General features: G+C 50.5%; 1 protein-coding gene across 1 annotated transcript in view; it reads left to right on the forward strand.

Annotated features, from left to right (window-relative positions):
* Positions 1 to 4,076: 4,076 nt before the first annotated feature.
* Positions 4,077 to 15,256, forward strand: part of IGFN1 (immunoglobulin like and fibronectin type III domain containing 1) — a 66,279-nt gene continuing 55,099 nt past the window's right edge. Inside the window, 8 exon segments of the mRNA XM_031934838.1 lie at positions 4,077 to 4,209; positions 6,310 to 6,429; positions 8,350 to 8,489; positions 9,729 to 9,828; positions 11,841 to 11,885; positions 12,111 to 12,156; positions 12,734 to 12,908; positions 14,286 to 14,399. Coding sequence (XP_031790698.1) covers positions 4,077 to 4,209; positions 6,310 to 6,429; positions 8,350 to 8,489; positions 9,729 to 9,828; positions 11,841 to 11,885; positions 12,111 to 12,156; positions 12,734 to 12,908; positions 14,286 to 14,399 — 873 coding nt within the window.

The following is a 15,256-nucleotide window of genomic DNA, read 5'->3' on the forward strand; positions in this document are numbered from 1 at the left end:
CCTAGGCTCTGAAGCCATCTCCACAGGGCAGCTCGTAGTCTTCTACCTTTCACAAAGACCCGCTCTGTTGATGTTGTGTGGTGTATGTGTATGTTTGTGTGTGAGTATGTTTGCTTGTCTTTGGTTAGAACCCTCCTCTGCTAACTCATCTACATGGACCCCATCAGGTATGAGAGAGGACACCCTCCTCTGGAGAGCACCCTTAGTGACTCACCCAGCTGGGACAGAACCAGTTTTACACCGAGCCCAGAGGCAATGGACGCCTGTGAATGAATTAAACTCTCTCCTGGGTCACATGGACTGCTCTTCAAGTCCACAGGGCCTTGCCCATTCAGTTAGAGGACTGTGGAAGGTTCAAGTTGGCCAGGATCTCAGAGACTATCTTATCCAACCCATGCCATCAGGAGTAAAAGGGTCCCAAGAGAGACCTTTGTGGGGCCCGAGCCTCTTGATACCTGCCATATAATGCATTTCATTCTTGTGGGGGTAGGAGAGCATTAATGAATTGTGACTGTGACCCTATCCCTACCCAAAGTCCCTGAGCCCTTTCCATAAGGCATTGAGGAACAATGAATAATGCACACAAATTCACTGCCCAGAGTTCTTTTGACATGGATATTCCCCTAATCGATGAAGGTAAGGTCTTGTCTCTTTTTTTTTTTTTTTTCTTGAGACAGAGTCCCACTCAGTGATGCAATCTTGGCTCACTGCAACCTCCGCCTCCTGGGTTCAAGTGATTCTCCTGCCTCAGCCTCCCAAGTAGCTAAGACTACAGGCATGTGCCACCACAACCAGTTGATTTTTGTATCTTTAGTAGAGATGGGGTTTCACCATGTTGGCCAGGATGGTCTCAATCTCCTGACCTTGTGATCCACCCGCCTCATCCTCCTAAAGTGGTGGGATTACAGGCCTGAGTCATTGCGCCTGGCCAGGTCTTGTCTCTTTATCTCCCAAAGGAAAGGAAATGTCTATCAGGAGGTGTAATAAGATTATACCCTGGGAAGTAGTGGTGGTGGTGGTGGATGGCTAGAGATCCAGACATAGATAAATATTATTGGACATTACATTTGATGAAGGATAAAGTGGGGAGAGTGGTAAAAACTGTGTAACTCATCTCAGTTCCTTGGAGTCATGAAATTTCCATTTTATTGTAGTGATACGGATCCAAGTATGACACAGCACAGAGATGAGTGGGTCCCCTAATGTGGGCTGCTGTTAAAACATGGAAAATGGGGTGGATGTAGTGGCTCACACTTGCCATTCCAGCACTTTGGGAGGCCGATGAGGGAGGATCATTTGAGCCCAGGAGTTTGAGACCAGCCTGGGCAACATGGCAAGATCTCATCTCTATTTAGAAAACAACAACAACAACAACAACGTGGAAAATGGAGGCCAGGTAGCAGGGCACACCTTGACTCGTGGATCTGCAGGCCGTCCCCAGGCTTCAGAGAAGAGCACATGGGCTATCTACGGGGGCAACAGAGGCACCTGAAATGCTGAAGGGCTCTGCACTGGGCCATGTTCACAGTCTCCTCCTTCCTGCTCCTGGGATGATGCAGCATTGCAGCTCAGGAGGCCCCTGGAGCTCAGGGCTCCACCATGAGAAAGAACACCCTGGGGTGTTCTCCTGGGACTGCACTCCTGGGCCCTTGCATCTCTGCAGCCAGAATGAGTTCTTTGAAAAGGCAGATTGGATTCTGTCACCTCTCCACCTTAAACAAACCTTAGTAACCCTTACAATAGAAATCAAAACTCTTCAATGGCCCCCAAAGCCCACCTGTCCAAACTCAACTCTCACTGCCACTCTTTCCCTTGCTGTCCAAGGTCCAGCCCTCCCCTCACACTTTCCATTGTCTCCTTCAGAGCCCCCACATCCGCCTGCCCCATTAAACTGCAAACTTCATGATGGGAGGGCCCTGTCATTCGCTTACGTTTGTATTCCCAGGGCTTAACACAGTGCCAGAGCCAGGGCTCAACCCAGGGTAGGTGTTCAACACACATTTGTTGAACAAATGAAAGACCAGACCTGACACTCAGAAACACACAGGGAGGACACACAAATGCATGTGTGTGTGCATGCACGGACACATATATACACACTTGCGCAGAAGAGGTCAAACACGTCCCCTCTAGGAGCACATCCAGAGGTAGCGCCTGTAGAAATCGGCAAGATGCTAATGAATACTTGTAAATATTCAGTGTCCTCCCTTGGAGGACATTCACCCTATTTCCCTTCTACTTCACCTGAATCCTGGATCAGCCTTGCTTATGGGTGGCAACAAAGCAGTTCTTTGTCCTTAACGAGACAGAATGTGGCTCTTTAAAAGCACGCCAAGTGGCCTTGTCTCCTGGCCCTCACCTACCCTCCACTCTCCCTAAGAAAATCTGTTACCAGCCTTGTATTTCCGGTTTCCACTTGCCCTCCATCTGCCAACCATCTGCCCTGCCAACTTCAGCCCCCAACCCTGCTGGTCAGGTCACCCCTTCTATTCCTTGAAAAGCTCCTGAGCAAGCTCACCTTCTCCAGCAGGCCTCCTGACTACACAATTCCCAGGGTCTTCTCCTTCCTGGTCACTCGGTGGACTCTGTGTCTATGACTCCATTAGTGACTGCCTTCCCTCCCACTCTCAAAGTTTGCTGCCTCTTTGATACCACTTTGAGATGTGATTCCCAAGAGGGCAGCGGCTTGATGTATCTGTGTGACTTATGGTGTCAAAGGTCCCAAGGGACCAGCTTAGCTGAAAAGTTAAGGGTTTGGATGATGAAAATGTCCTTGCTAAACAGGGTCATATAAATGAGGCATCATGGGGCAAATTTATACTAAGCCAGTCTGGTTAAGAGCTTAAAGCTCTGCAAAGCGAGAAGTTGGATGGACTGATGTCACAGGACCCTTCCATCTCTGACCTCCTCTGAGCTAGAGTGTTAGCCCTGGGGGGCCTTATCCTGCCAAGCCTGGACTGGAGGAGGAGGAGGAGGAGGCGGGGTGAGTGGGAGGGGCGGAGAGAGCAGAGGCGCCTGCAGCAACTGACACCTGCTCCAGCCCTGCCTGTCTACTACCAGTTGATCCAGAGCCTCCAGCAAGCAGCAGCTGGAAACGGGGAAGAGGGAGCAGACAGGAAGCGGTAGGCCAGCTGTACACCCAGGTAAGTGGGCACTCACATCTGGCTGCCAACCCAGGCCAGGATAGGGCCGGATGGAGACACTAACCTGCTGTCCAGTTTTTCTATGCAGGAAGGGGCAGGCAGTGCGTAGGACATCTGCCTGGTGAACATTCTCTGGCTGGCCGTTCACATGCTGGAGTGCACCTGTATCCCCTCTAGGCGACTCCAGGATATCTGGAAGAGAGAATTTCAGTGTGTCCTGTCTGGGTGGTTCTGTCCTGGCTCTAATTTTCTGGACACGGCTTGACTTTGAGTGTGATACGATGACCAGATTAAAAATATCACTAGTAGTCCAGAATAAGGACCTCAGGCTGGGACTTGTTATATTTTGGTTAGTAACATGGTCAAAGCAGTTGAGAGAACCCCATTTGGCTCTTCCTGCCTCAATTTCTACCAGTTGAGAGGTAGCAGGGACCAGCTGGAGGCAGCAGGGACCTGGATCTGCAGGATGGATCCGGGGAGGGTAGGGAAAAAGGGTAGGGAGCCATAGATCCTGGAGAGGGGCCAGGGAGACACTGCCCCGGGATCCAGTGCTGAGAGTGTTCTGGGACAGCTGAAGTGAGGACACAAGCTGCCATTTGCTTTTGGGAATAATTGGACTTCTTAAATGTGGGAATAAATTATGGAGGAGAGAATTCACTTCCTTTCTCATTTCTTCCAACTGAGACCACATCCCTCTAGTCTCCAACTCAACAGATCTCTTCCCCCATGTCATTGACTTTGTACCAAATCTGGCTTATTTTAGAAGACGGTGGAGCACCAGAAGTGGATGGCTTAATGTCACACCCCTAAGATCCCCCAAGGGCTTTGCTTCTTTTGCCCTCCTCAGCTGGGAGCTGTAGGCAGGAGGCTGGAGGGAGAAGAGTGGTATCATCGTTATCCTTCTTCATGTGTGACCAATAGCTGAGTAACAGGATGATAGCTGCTCATGGTGATGATGTGTGTGATGATGGGGATGATGACTCAGATAGCTGTGTTGAACTCAGACTACTCCAGTGTGGGGTCACCGACTGCTGCCAGCGCACTTGCCAGGAGGCTGCACTGAGGGGTGGGTGAGATGGGGGCCCCTACAGCCCTCCCCCTGGCCATGGCCAGCTGGGTCCTCATCCGTTGGTGACTGCCTTCCCTCCCACCCTTCCTCGTGACTCCCTTCGGCATAGCCCCTGTGGCACCTGTGACCGCTCCAGAACGCAGTTGGCATACCATGGCATTCCAGCACGCTAGGGTGCAGTGGCTGGGCTGGTGAGGGACCGCCAGGGGCCAGAAGTGCCAGTGGGTGGGCCATTGTGAAATGGAACGATCTCCATGGGAGAGAGGAATTCGCTCTGTCATGTGTGATTCTATATTAATGACAGGGCTTTTTGGGCAGAAAATGGAGTCCCCAAAATGGAACCGCTTGGCCGTGGGCCAATCGCACAGAGGGTGGGACTGCTGGAGAACTCTTTCAAAACATCTCCCCACCCCAATTTATGGCTCTCATCCCATCCCAGAGCCAACCCCCTTCTTCTCCTGTGTGGGACTCCCCATTGGCCATAACAGATGGATGCAATTAAGAGGAAATCAAGAGAGATGGTGGTGGTGACAGAATGGAAAATACTCCTGTTCACCTGACACTATAATTCACTGGCTTCAGAGGGGAGCAGATGGATTTATGGGGATCCTATGGGCCTGGGCCAAGAAGAACTTAAGAGCAGCAAAGTTGAGGACTCTCCCCTGCAGACCTTGTGACCGGAAGGATTCTAGATTGGTGGAACGTGGGAGGTAGAGGACTTCGGGGTCCTGCCAGAAAATTTCAGAGTTGGGGAAGGAGCCGGGAGTCCCAAGAATGTCCTTGGAGAATTCTCATTCCAAAGTCAACGGGGCAAGCTGTTACACAGCTGGAAGTGTCCTGAATGGGTCTGATTTCCTCAGGTTTGGGAAGGTTGTGTCTCACCCTCTGGGCAGGGTCATCACGTCTGGGGTCCCACCAGGAGGCCAGGCCACCAACACAGTGTGCAGGCTCAGCCTATGGTTCCCTTTACCTGGGAATGTTACCAACTGGGTAGCATCCTACCCACTCCCTGGTCTCTGGGAAACTGGTTTTGCAGGGGACAGGGAATTGCAGGAAACTAATCAGTGCCATTAGTGGGTTAGAAAAGCTCTTGGGGGCGGCAGCTTTTTCCAGCTCCCACCCCAGACATTGGCTTATGCACTGATGGTGTGGGAGGGGTGCGGTGAGACCAGACTGGATCTCTCAAAAGCAATTCCATTTCTGTTCTCAGGAAAATAGAACTTCTACCTTGAGAGGAGTCAAAGAGGAGGCAGAACTGTGGCAGGTAAGAGAACAAACCTCCCCTCCCCAACCCTCCCTGGCAATCCTTACCAGGACAGAGAGGAGAGAAGTGGTAGGGATCAGAGATTTCTGGGAATGTGCCCATCTTGTTTGTTGTTGTTGTTGTTGTTGCTGTTGTTTTTGAGACAGTCTCACTCTGTTGCCCAAGCTGGAGTGCAGTGGCACAATCTTGGCTCACTGGAACCTCTGACTCCTGGGTTCAAGTGATTCTGTTGCCTCAGCCTCCTGAGTAGCTGGGATTACAGGCATGTGCCACCATGCCTGGCTAATTTTTGTATTTTTAGTAGAGATGGGGTTTCACCATGTTGGCCAGGCTGGTCTCAAACACCTGATCTCAGGCAATCTGCCTGCCTTGGCCTCCCAAAGTGCTGGGATTACAGGCATGAGCCATTGTGCTGGACCATTTTTTTGTTTTTGTTTTTGTTTTTTTTAAGAGTCTTGGCTTTGGATTTCAATTTGTTTTCCTGAATAAGGGGTGCAGAGCCCCCACATGAGCTCCTGCTTCCTGAAAAGGAGCCCTTTCCCACTCTCTCTTCCAAGCTTTTCTCCAGTGACACACTCAGCGTCTTCCCAGGGTGCCCCACCCACTTCCTAGAGGCTCCATTCACATTACCTGAGGGGTGCCACCAGATTCCCACTAGAGAATTAAAAAGCACTGTGCACAGGCGGGAGGTAGGACAAAAATCCTGCCCCAACAGTAGGAGCGAGAAGGGGCTTCTTGCTCCTTGGGTGAGTGGATGGATGCCCATTCTGTTGAAGGGTCACCCAATAGGGAGAAGGCAGAAGGCCCATCTCCCTCTCTCCTGCATTCTCCAGGAAAGTTCCGGAAGTCCCATATCCCTGGGGTGAGCATCTGGCAGCTGGTGGAGGAGATCCCTGAAGGCTGCAGCACACCAGACTTTGAGCAGAAGCCCGTCACCTTGGCTCTGCCAGAGGGTGAGAGCCCAGAGGGGAGCTGTGGAGGGGAAGCAAAATTCCTGCTCTCCTACCTCCCAGGGGAGAGGGCTAGGGCACACACCTTCCTGGACACCCAGGCCCTACATTCATCACCAGGCCATAGCCTGTCTCCCTCCTATTCTTAAGGGGGTATGTGCTTACCTGGAACCCTAGAAGTGACAAGAGGCCTGGGGAAAAGAGTGGATAAAGAGAATGAAGAGACAACACGCTACTCCAGTGTGAGAAATATCTGGGGGGCAAGGATGGAAAAATGCTAAATTGGGGAGCAGGGAGAGGTTGTGGTGTTTTCTGGTCCCTCTCTCCTCTCCTCAAAGCCACTGCTGCAGATAGGCACTGTTAATACAGTTAATGTGATTCCTCCCAATCCTCGCTTCCAGGCAGCAGCACCCGCAGTGGCTCACAGGCTGGGCTCAGGAAGGCCCTTCTAGAAGGCCACATAAGAAAGTGCCCAGAAGAGTGGTGGGAACAAAGGCTTATTGGGGAAAAAGTGGGAATTGGTGTTCTTTCCCCAACACACATCCCTGCAATAAATTTTAGTTCATAGCATCCTCGTAATAAGAAAAAGAATGGTATTTTATTTTTCTATTATTATTATTATTATTATTATTATTATTATTATTATTATTATTATTTGAGATAGAGTTTTGCTCTTGTTGCCCAGGCTGGAGTGCAATAGCTCGATCTCAGCTCACTGCAACCTCCGCCCCCTGGGTTTAAGTGATTCTCCTGCCTTGGCCTCCCAAGTAGCTGGGATTACAGGCATGGGCCACCATGCCTGGCAAATTTTTTGGTATTTTTAGTAGAGACAGGGTTTCTCCATGTTGGTCAGGCAGGTCACAAACTCCCGACCTCAGGTGATCCGCCTGCCTTGGCCTCCCAAAGTGCTGGGATTACAGGCGTGAGCCACCACATCTGGCCAAAGAATGGTATTTTATTTTTCTAAATCTGGAACAAAGTAATGAGAAATTGGGACGGGCCCTTGGGCCTTTGGTCTATATTGCTCTCTACTAAGATGTTCCTGGTGGGAGGCTGAGGGATTCTTTGAGGGCAGGCAGTTCCCAGGCCTCCATGCCAGGCATGGAGCTTGGGGTCTTTTCTGAGGTTGGAACCTATGTCTCAGCACCAGCTCCTTTGGGCACCAAATAGCCATTCCTTCCTGTGGTTGTGATTCCTCCTCCCTCTAGAGAGTAGGAAGGGGAAGGGAACCCACAAAAAATCTCTCTTTTTTTTTGAGATGGTGTCTCACTCTGTCACCTAGGCTGGAGTGCAGTGCCGTGATCTCCGCTCACTACAACCTCTGCTTCCGGGGTTCAAGCAATTTTCCTGCCTCAGCCTCCCAAGTAGATGGGATTACAGGCATGCACCACCATGCCTGGCTGATTTTTGTATTTTTAGTAGAGATGGGGTTTCACCATGTTGGCCAGACTTCTCTCGAACTCCTGACTTCAGGCGATTCGCCCACCTTGGCCTCCCAAAGTGCTGGGATTACAGGCGTAAGCCCCTGCGCCCGGCCGGAACTCACAAAATCTCATTTCCTTCCCAGTCTTGGCAAAGCTTTCAGACTCCTTGCTTACCCACTCTCAAGAAAAGCCTCTCTCCCCTAAAGCCCTGCTGGCCTCCCCTTTCACCAGGGCCAATCCACCTATCTCTTTCCCTCAAGCAGCCCAAGCTTCCACAGTACAGAAAGAGGAAGGACTGCCCTCTGGGTGTCTGGAATCTGCTGCTTTCCACCTGCGTGTTCTGACTCCTGAGTCAAGGGGACCAAGGCCTGGCACCCTTTTTGGAAGGGGCTGTTGAAATACCTAGATGAGGAAGATGATGTAAATTAGAATTTAAATAAAGTATACAGTCACTTTCTCCCAACTTGTCAGTCTTCCTGCTCGTCTCTTCCTGCTGCAGGGAAAAATGCTATCTTTCGGGCTGTGGTCTGTGGGGAGCCCAGGCCCGAGGTGCATCGGCAGAACTCCAAAGGTGACCTCAGTGACTCCAGCAAGTACAAGATCTCCTCCAGCCCTGGCAGCAAGGATCACGTGCTGCAGGTAATAACCATAGCTCTTCCCCTGACCAGAGTCTGTTCATCTTTTCCCATCCCCTTGAAGATCTCTTTGGCAGCCTCCAGTCCCTAGAGGAGTAAGACATACTCCTTGTTGAAGTTGAATCCATTCAACTCCATCTCGTGACTCAAAGTTGACTGAGCCAAGAATGGATCTGGCAGGCTCGCAGATACCTCTGCTGATAACTGGGGCGGTGGTGTAGATTGGAGCTTAAGAGCTCAAGCTCTGAAGTCAGACTGCTGGGGTTACAATCCCAGGCCCACCACCTTGGCTTTGGAAAGTCACCTTACTCTTTCTATCTCTGTCTCCTCCTTTGTAAAAATGGGGTAATAACAGGACGTGCTTTAAGGAGTTGTTATGAGTTGTTGTTGTTGTTGAGACAGATCTCGCTCTGTTGCCCAGGCTGGAGTGCAATGGCATGATCTCGGCTCACTGCAACCTCCACCTCCCAGGTTCAAGCGATTCTCCTGCTTCGGCCTCCCAAGTAGCTGGGATTACAGGCATGCGCCTTCACGCCCAGCTGATTTTTGTATTTTTAGTAGAGATGGGGTTTCACCATGTTGGCAAGGCTAGTCTTGAACTCCTGACCAACGGTGATCTGTCTGCCTCGGCCTCCCAAAGTGCTGGGATTACAGAATGAGCCACTGTGCCAGGCCAGGAGCTGCTATGAGGATGAAAGTTTTATGTAAAGTGTCTAGCTAGTGCCTGGCCTATAGTGAGTACTCAATCAATCTTGGCTAATCTGAGCAATACTACAAATACTAACCATGGGATACCTACTATGTGCCAGGCCCTACTATGTCCCAGGGGCTAAACATTTGACATAGATTATATTTAATTCTAATTATTCACCACTTTTTTGAGGAATTATATTCCCATCTTACAAATGAAGAAACTGAAGTTGAGAGAAGTTAGATAACTTGCCCAAGGTCCCACAGCCAGTAATACAGGACAGAGACTTTTCAGGCCCAGATCCATCTGACCCCAAAATCACACTCTTTCTACTATGCTACATTGCCTCTGATGGCAAAGAATTGGTACATCCACCCTCTGTCCCGAACCAGGTTTTTGTTTTGGGATCTGTCTTTCCTGATAAAGACTGTGGGCTCCATAAGGACTAGGGCCATGTCTTAATCACTTTATACCCCCAACACATAGCTGTGTCTAGTAAATGGAGGAAGGGGACATGGTAGCCCTGCTCCTCTGCCCTTGGCCTTTCTGCAGATCAGCAAGCTGACAGGTGAGGACACGGATCTGTACCGCTGCATAGCAGTAAATATGTACGGAGAGGACACGTGCTCAGCGAGACTCACTGTCATTGAAGGTGGGCTTTTCCCTGAGCTTGTCTCATCAGTGCACAGGGCAGAGAGCCCACAGAGGAATCAGAGGCCCCGTGGCTAGTGAGGGAGGGGAGCAGAGGGGAGGGAGGCCCACTGAGGCTGCCGCCACTGCTGCAGCCCCACCTTGTGCTGGGCCCCTGGCTTCATCCACATGCACACTGAAGTCTGCATATGTTTAAAAAGGCACACCTTGGCAGATGCTCTGAAGGATATTCTCTTGGCCTAGTAAATGAGCTGGACCTGAAAGCTGGCTTCTAGTCCCAGCGCTTCTGCTAACTCATTGAATGGGCTTTATTTTCCTCTCTGGGTGTCAGTTTCTCCACCGTGCAAAGGATATTTGGATATTTTGGACAGGCCTATGCCAGAGGTAACAAACAGGTCACGCAAAGGCCAAATTCTCCCTCAGACGTGTATTTGGGCATGCATGGTGTTTGAAATTTTAAAAATTGTCAACCTGTAGTAATGAAAAGGTAGGTGTCTCTTGAGGAAGCAGGTCTAGTCTCGCCATTGATTATGCTTACAATTGATCTGCCTACAAGTAACAGAAAATCCTACTAAGAGTAGCCTAAGAAATAAAGATATTTCATTTCTTCATATAAGAAGTTTTGCGAGTGGTGTCCAGGGCTCACACCACAGCTCAGGGCTGCCATCAGACAGCTGATTTTTTTGGTCCCATTGCTCTGCCATCCTTAGCAGATTGGCTTATCACCTCATGGCCATAAGAGGGCTATGGCAGATCCAAACCTAATCTATATTCAAGGTAGGAAGGTGAAAGAGGTGGCCCAGGTCCATCTGCCTCTCTTATTTTTATTATATTTTTGAGATGGAGTCTCACTCCATCACACAGGCTGGAGTGCAGTGATGCAATCTTGGCTCACTGCAACCTCTTTCTCCCAGGTTCAAGCCACTCTTCAGCCTCAGCCCCCGAGTTGCTGGGATTACAGGTGTGTGCCACCACGCCTGGCTAATTTTTGTGGTTTTAGTTGAAACAGGGTTTCACCATATTGGCCAGGCAGTTCTCAAACTCCTGACCTCGGGTGACCCGCCCGCCTCAGCCTGCCAAAGTGCTGGGATTATAGGCGTGAGCCACTGCACCCGGCCTTTTATTTTTTATTTTTTGAGAACTGTTGCCCAGGCTGGAGTGCAGTGGTGTGATTATGGCTCACTGCAGCCTTGACCTCCCAGGCCCAAGTGATCCTCCAACCTCAGCCTCCCAAGTAGCTGGGACTACATGCATAGGTCATCACACCCAGCTAATTTTTTGATTTTTTTTTTTGTAGAGGTGGGATCTCCCTATGTTGCCCAGGCTGGTCTGGAACTCTTGGGCTCAAGCTGTCCTCCCACTTTGGCCTCCCAAAGTGCTGGGATTATAGGCATGAAACACCACGACCAGCCCATCCACTCTTTTTATAGAGGAAGCAAAGGCTTTCTCAGAAATTCCTGGAGCTCATTGTTCAGGACAGTGTCACATGAGCACTGCTAGTTGCAAGGGAAGCTGGGAAGGCAGGTGTTTAGCTTTATCAGCCTCTCTAGTGCAAGCAGATGATGAGGATTACAAATGGCTGCAGGATTAGCCAAACAGCAGTGTCTGACCTATTTGGCAATATTGGGCCTATACCCTGATATGGCCAGGTGGAGTGAAAGAGCAGCTGCCCCTTTAGATACTCTTGAGTTTGTTGTGGTTGCCAATGTCTGCTTCATGCATTTCTGTCGCCTCCCTGGCCCCTGTGGACACATGACTGGGCCTCCCCTGCATGAGATGATGCTTAGGTTGGTCCCCTTGGTCATGGGTAAGGCTCTGGGGTAAAAAAGCTTATGATGGACAGACCCTCCATCCTGCTCCATCGATCTTGCTGGGATCATCCACGCCTTAGAGGACAGTGGGGATAGCAGGGCTCTGGGACTCCATCAGTTTCTCAGGAAGACCGTCAACGTGTCTTACTTCTCTCCCTGCTTGTCCACATCGACTACTTCCTCTCCTCCCTGGATGATCCAGTTGGCTTTCGGAAGAATTGGAAGAGGCACAAGGAACCACAGGAAGGTACGTAGATTTGTCAGAAATCTCCTCGGGGCCTGTGGGGGAATAGACTACTCCTTTCCTGGTGTTCCCTGCCTGGTTGAGCCACACCATGCACACCTGTGGGTCACAACCAGTCTTCCACCCCTTCCAAAGTCTTGGTTGTCAGCATGGGCACACAGAAAAGCCCTGCATCAACTCTCAGGCATCCCACCTGGGACTGAGGCCTCATTCCTGCTCCTTTTCCAGACCTCAGGAAGGAGCTGATGGACTTCCGGAAGTTGCTGAAGAAGAGGTGGGTTTGGGCCTGTCCATGAGGGATTTTGGAGGCTCCCACAGTATTCACTCCCTGCTATTTCTGTAAGTAAGCCGGGCTTGGGCCGCACCTCCACCCAACACAGCAGGGAGCTAGACTGCCTGTAGCAGATGGGAGGATGGGAAGGGGACTGAACTGGGAATTCTGGATCTAGCTCTGCCATTTCAAAGCTCTATATCCTTGAGTTAATCATCTCTCTTCTGATTTCCTCATTTGCAAAATGTGGTGGTCCACTGGAACAATGATGTAACTTTTTTTTTTTTAAAGCAACAGAACAATGCAACACCCACTTTCCCCAGACATCTTACTCAGAAATCTACAATACAGGTTGTTAGGAGCGTTTCTCCTGAAAGTTGTGGGGTGAGACTGAGGCTCGCCCCACCCATCTCTGAATCCTTCTGGCCCCAACAGTGGTCAGTCCCAGAGATTCCAGGCTCTGTATTTCCTCGAGTGCAGATAGAGCAGCTTCCTAGAACTACTTGGGGCACCAGAGCCAGGTGGCCAACAAAGGAGCAGGGGTTCCTCTGGCCTCTGACCGGCTGGCCTTGCTCCCCAGGGCCCCACCAGCCCCTGAGAAAAAGATAGACCTTGAGCAGGTATGGCAGCTGCTGACGACGGCAGACAGGAAGGACTACGAGCAGATCTGCATGAAGTACGGCATCGATGACTACCGTGGCATGCTGCGCAGGCTACAGGAGATGAAGAAGGAGCAGGAGGACAAGATGGCACAGGTGCCTCACCCCACGGCCACCCCTCACTCCATGCCCACCCCACACACCTGAACCACAGGTGCCTCACCCCATGGCCACCCCTCGCTCCATGCTCACCCCACACACCTGTACCATAGGTACCTCACACCTGGAGGTGGGCTTGGAGGCAGAACTTAGGAAACCAAGTATGGTCGAGGGGCCTGTCTCCATCTAGTCCCCAGTGGGTAGCTGGCTAAGGCCTCGGGATCCCAGGTTGGTTTCCTGCCTTTGCAACCTGGTTCTGATACTTACTAAACTCTGGAGCTTTGGAAGAGTTAGGGCCTCTGTATCTTGGTTTCTTCTGTAAAATGGGAATTATAGTCATGCTTACCTCGTAAGGTTATTGGGAAGATAATGAGAGAATGTACTTAAAGTACTTAGCTTAGTGCCTGATACATGGTAAGGGCTTGATTTTTGCTATCATTATCATTGTCACCAAATTGGGGGGTGGTACCTGGTTGGTTTTTTTTTATTTTAATTTTTTATTTTTTGAGATGGAGTCTCACTCTGTTGCCCAGGCTGGAGTGCAGTGGCACAATCTCGGCTCACTGCAAGCTCCGCCTCCCAGGCTCACACCATTCTCCTGCCTCAGCCTTCTGAGTAGCTGGGACTACAGGCGCCTGCCACCACGCCTGGCTAACTTTGTATTTTTAGTAGAGATGGGGTTTCACCATGTTAGCCAGGATGGTCTCGATCTCATGAACTTGTGATCTGCCCGCCTCGGCCTCCCAAAGTGCTGGGATTACAGGCGTGAGCCACCGCGCCCGGCTACTTGGTTTATTTCTAAAGGCTTTCATGGAAGGGAATTTTACAGTTCCCATTAGCACTCTGATCCCAGAATCTTATCAGCTGTACAGGGATTTCTTCCCTGTGTCTAACTTAACTATAGCATAAGTCTAATTTTACTTCTGAAAATGGAAAAGAACTCGTTTTCATTATCCTGAAAATAGTATCTTGTCCTGAAAATAGTATCTTATCCCCTTGAAGGATAAGTTTCCTTAAACCTAACACCTCGGGTCTCAGCCGTCTCTCCTCAAAGCTTTCTCATTGGCTTTGACACAGGACCCAGCACAGAGCTTTGCACACAGTAGGTGTTCAACTAATGTTTGTTAGAAGTACAGATGAATGGAAAAGCCCTACTGGGCACCTGGGGTCTTTTCTTGGTTGTTTTCTTGATCTGATCTCTCCTCTTGGAGAATTTCCTTCCTTGAGGGGCTTACTTTTCCCCACTTGTAAAAGGGGCCAATGCATGCTCACCTGGGACGCTGTGGGCCTGGGATGGTACCAGGGCCTATGAGGGTTTGGTGTACGCCGAAGAGAGAGCTTCATGAACTCTCCTGGTGGGTTTGTCTGTTGTAGTACATCAATGCCATCTCCAGCTTAAGACACATCAGGGTCACCAAGGATGGGATTGCAAAGTTTGACCTGGAGCTGGATCTCAAGGATTCTCAGAGCAAGATTTACCTGTATAAGGTGAGGCTGGAGGGGCTATGGGTGGGGGGATCTGGAAGGGATGCTGCAGGTCTAGTGGGGAGGGAACTGTGAGTACCCTGGATTCCTCCATGGGAACAACCAGAGCACACAAGTGGTGAGCCCCTCATCCCATGGAGTTCCTGGCTGGAGTTGGGCCAAACCCCGGTGTAGACCATCCATCCACAAGGACTTCTTAGCTCACACTGAGCAACCAGTCTCTCCAGCTGGGCCTGTGACTCTCTGTAAATTGTGTCTAACACCAGAGCATGGGGGTGAAAAGAGGGTTCTGAGAAAGTGCACCCCTTTCCATCTGAGCTTTCTTTCCAGAGGCTTCATACATCCCTACCTGGGCTCTAGGAGTAATTACCTGCCAACCAGATGGGGACAGCGGCAGGTGGGGAGGAGCTGGTAAAATTTGGCTAGTTCTATAGCCAGACTCATCCAGCTTCATCACTTATAAGCTGTGTGACCTCAGACAAGATACTTATCTTCCCTGTGCCTCAGTTTCCTCACTTGTGAACTGGGGATAATATAGGACCTGCCTCACGGTGTACTGCAGGGCTAAATGACATCATGCATGACTTGCCCCTCCCCTCACCTCTCTGCTCATTGCTGCTTCTCTTCCCCTTGTCCCTCTGTTCCTGCCCCACTGGCCTTGTCCCTGTTCCTTTGCCCCAGCTGTTCCCCATGCTTGGCATGCTCATCCCTGATATCAACAGGGCTAATTCCTTCATGGCAGAGAGACTTCCCTTGGCCACTCTGTGTGATTCCACTATGTCCCTCCAGCCCCGTCCTGGCACTCAGGAACCCTGGACCCATATCTACCTTTTTGTTCCCTGGTTCTCTCTTCTCTTTCT

The sequence above is a fragment of the Piliocolobus tephrosceles genome, chromosome 1 (genome assembly GCF_002776525.5).
Source record: "Piliocolobus tephrosceles isolate RC106 chromosome 1, ASM277652v3, whole genome shotgun sequence".
Taxonomy (NCBI): Eukaryota; Metazoa; Chordata; class Mammalia; order Primates; family Cercopithecidae; genus Piliocolobus; species Piliocolobus tephrosceles.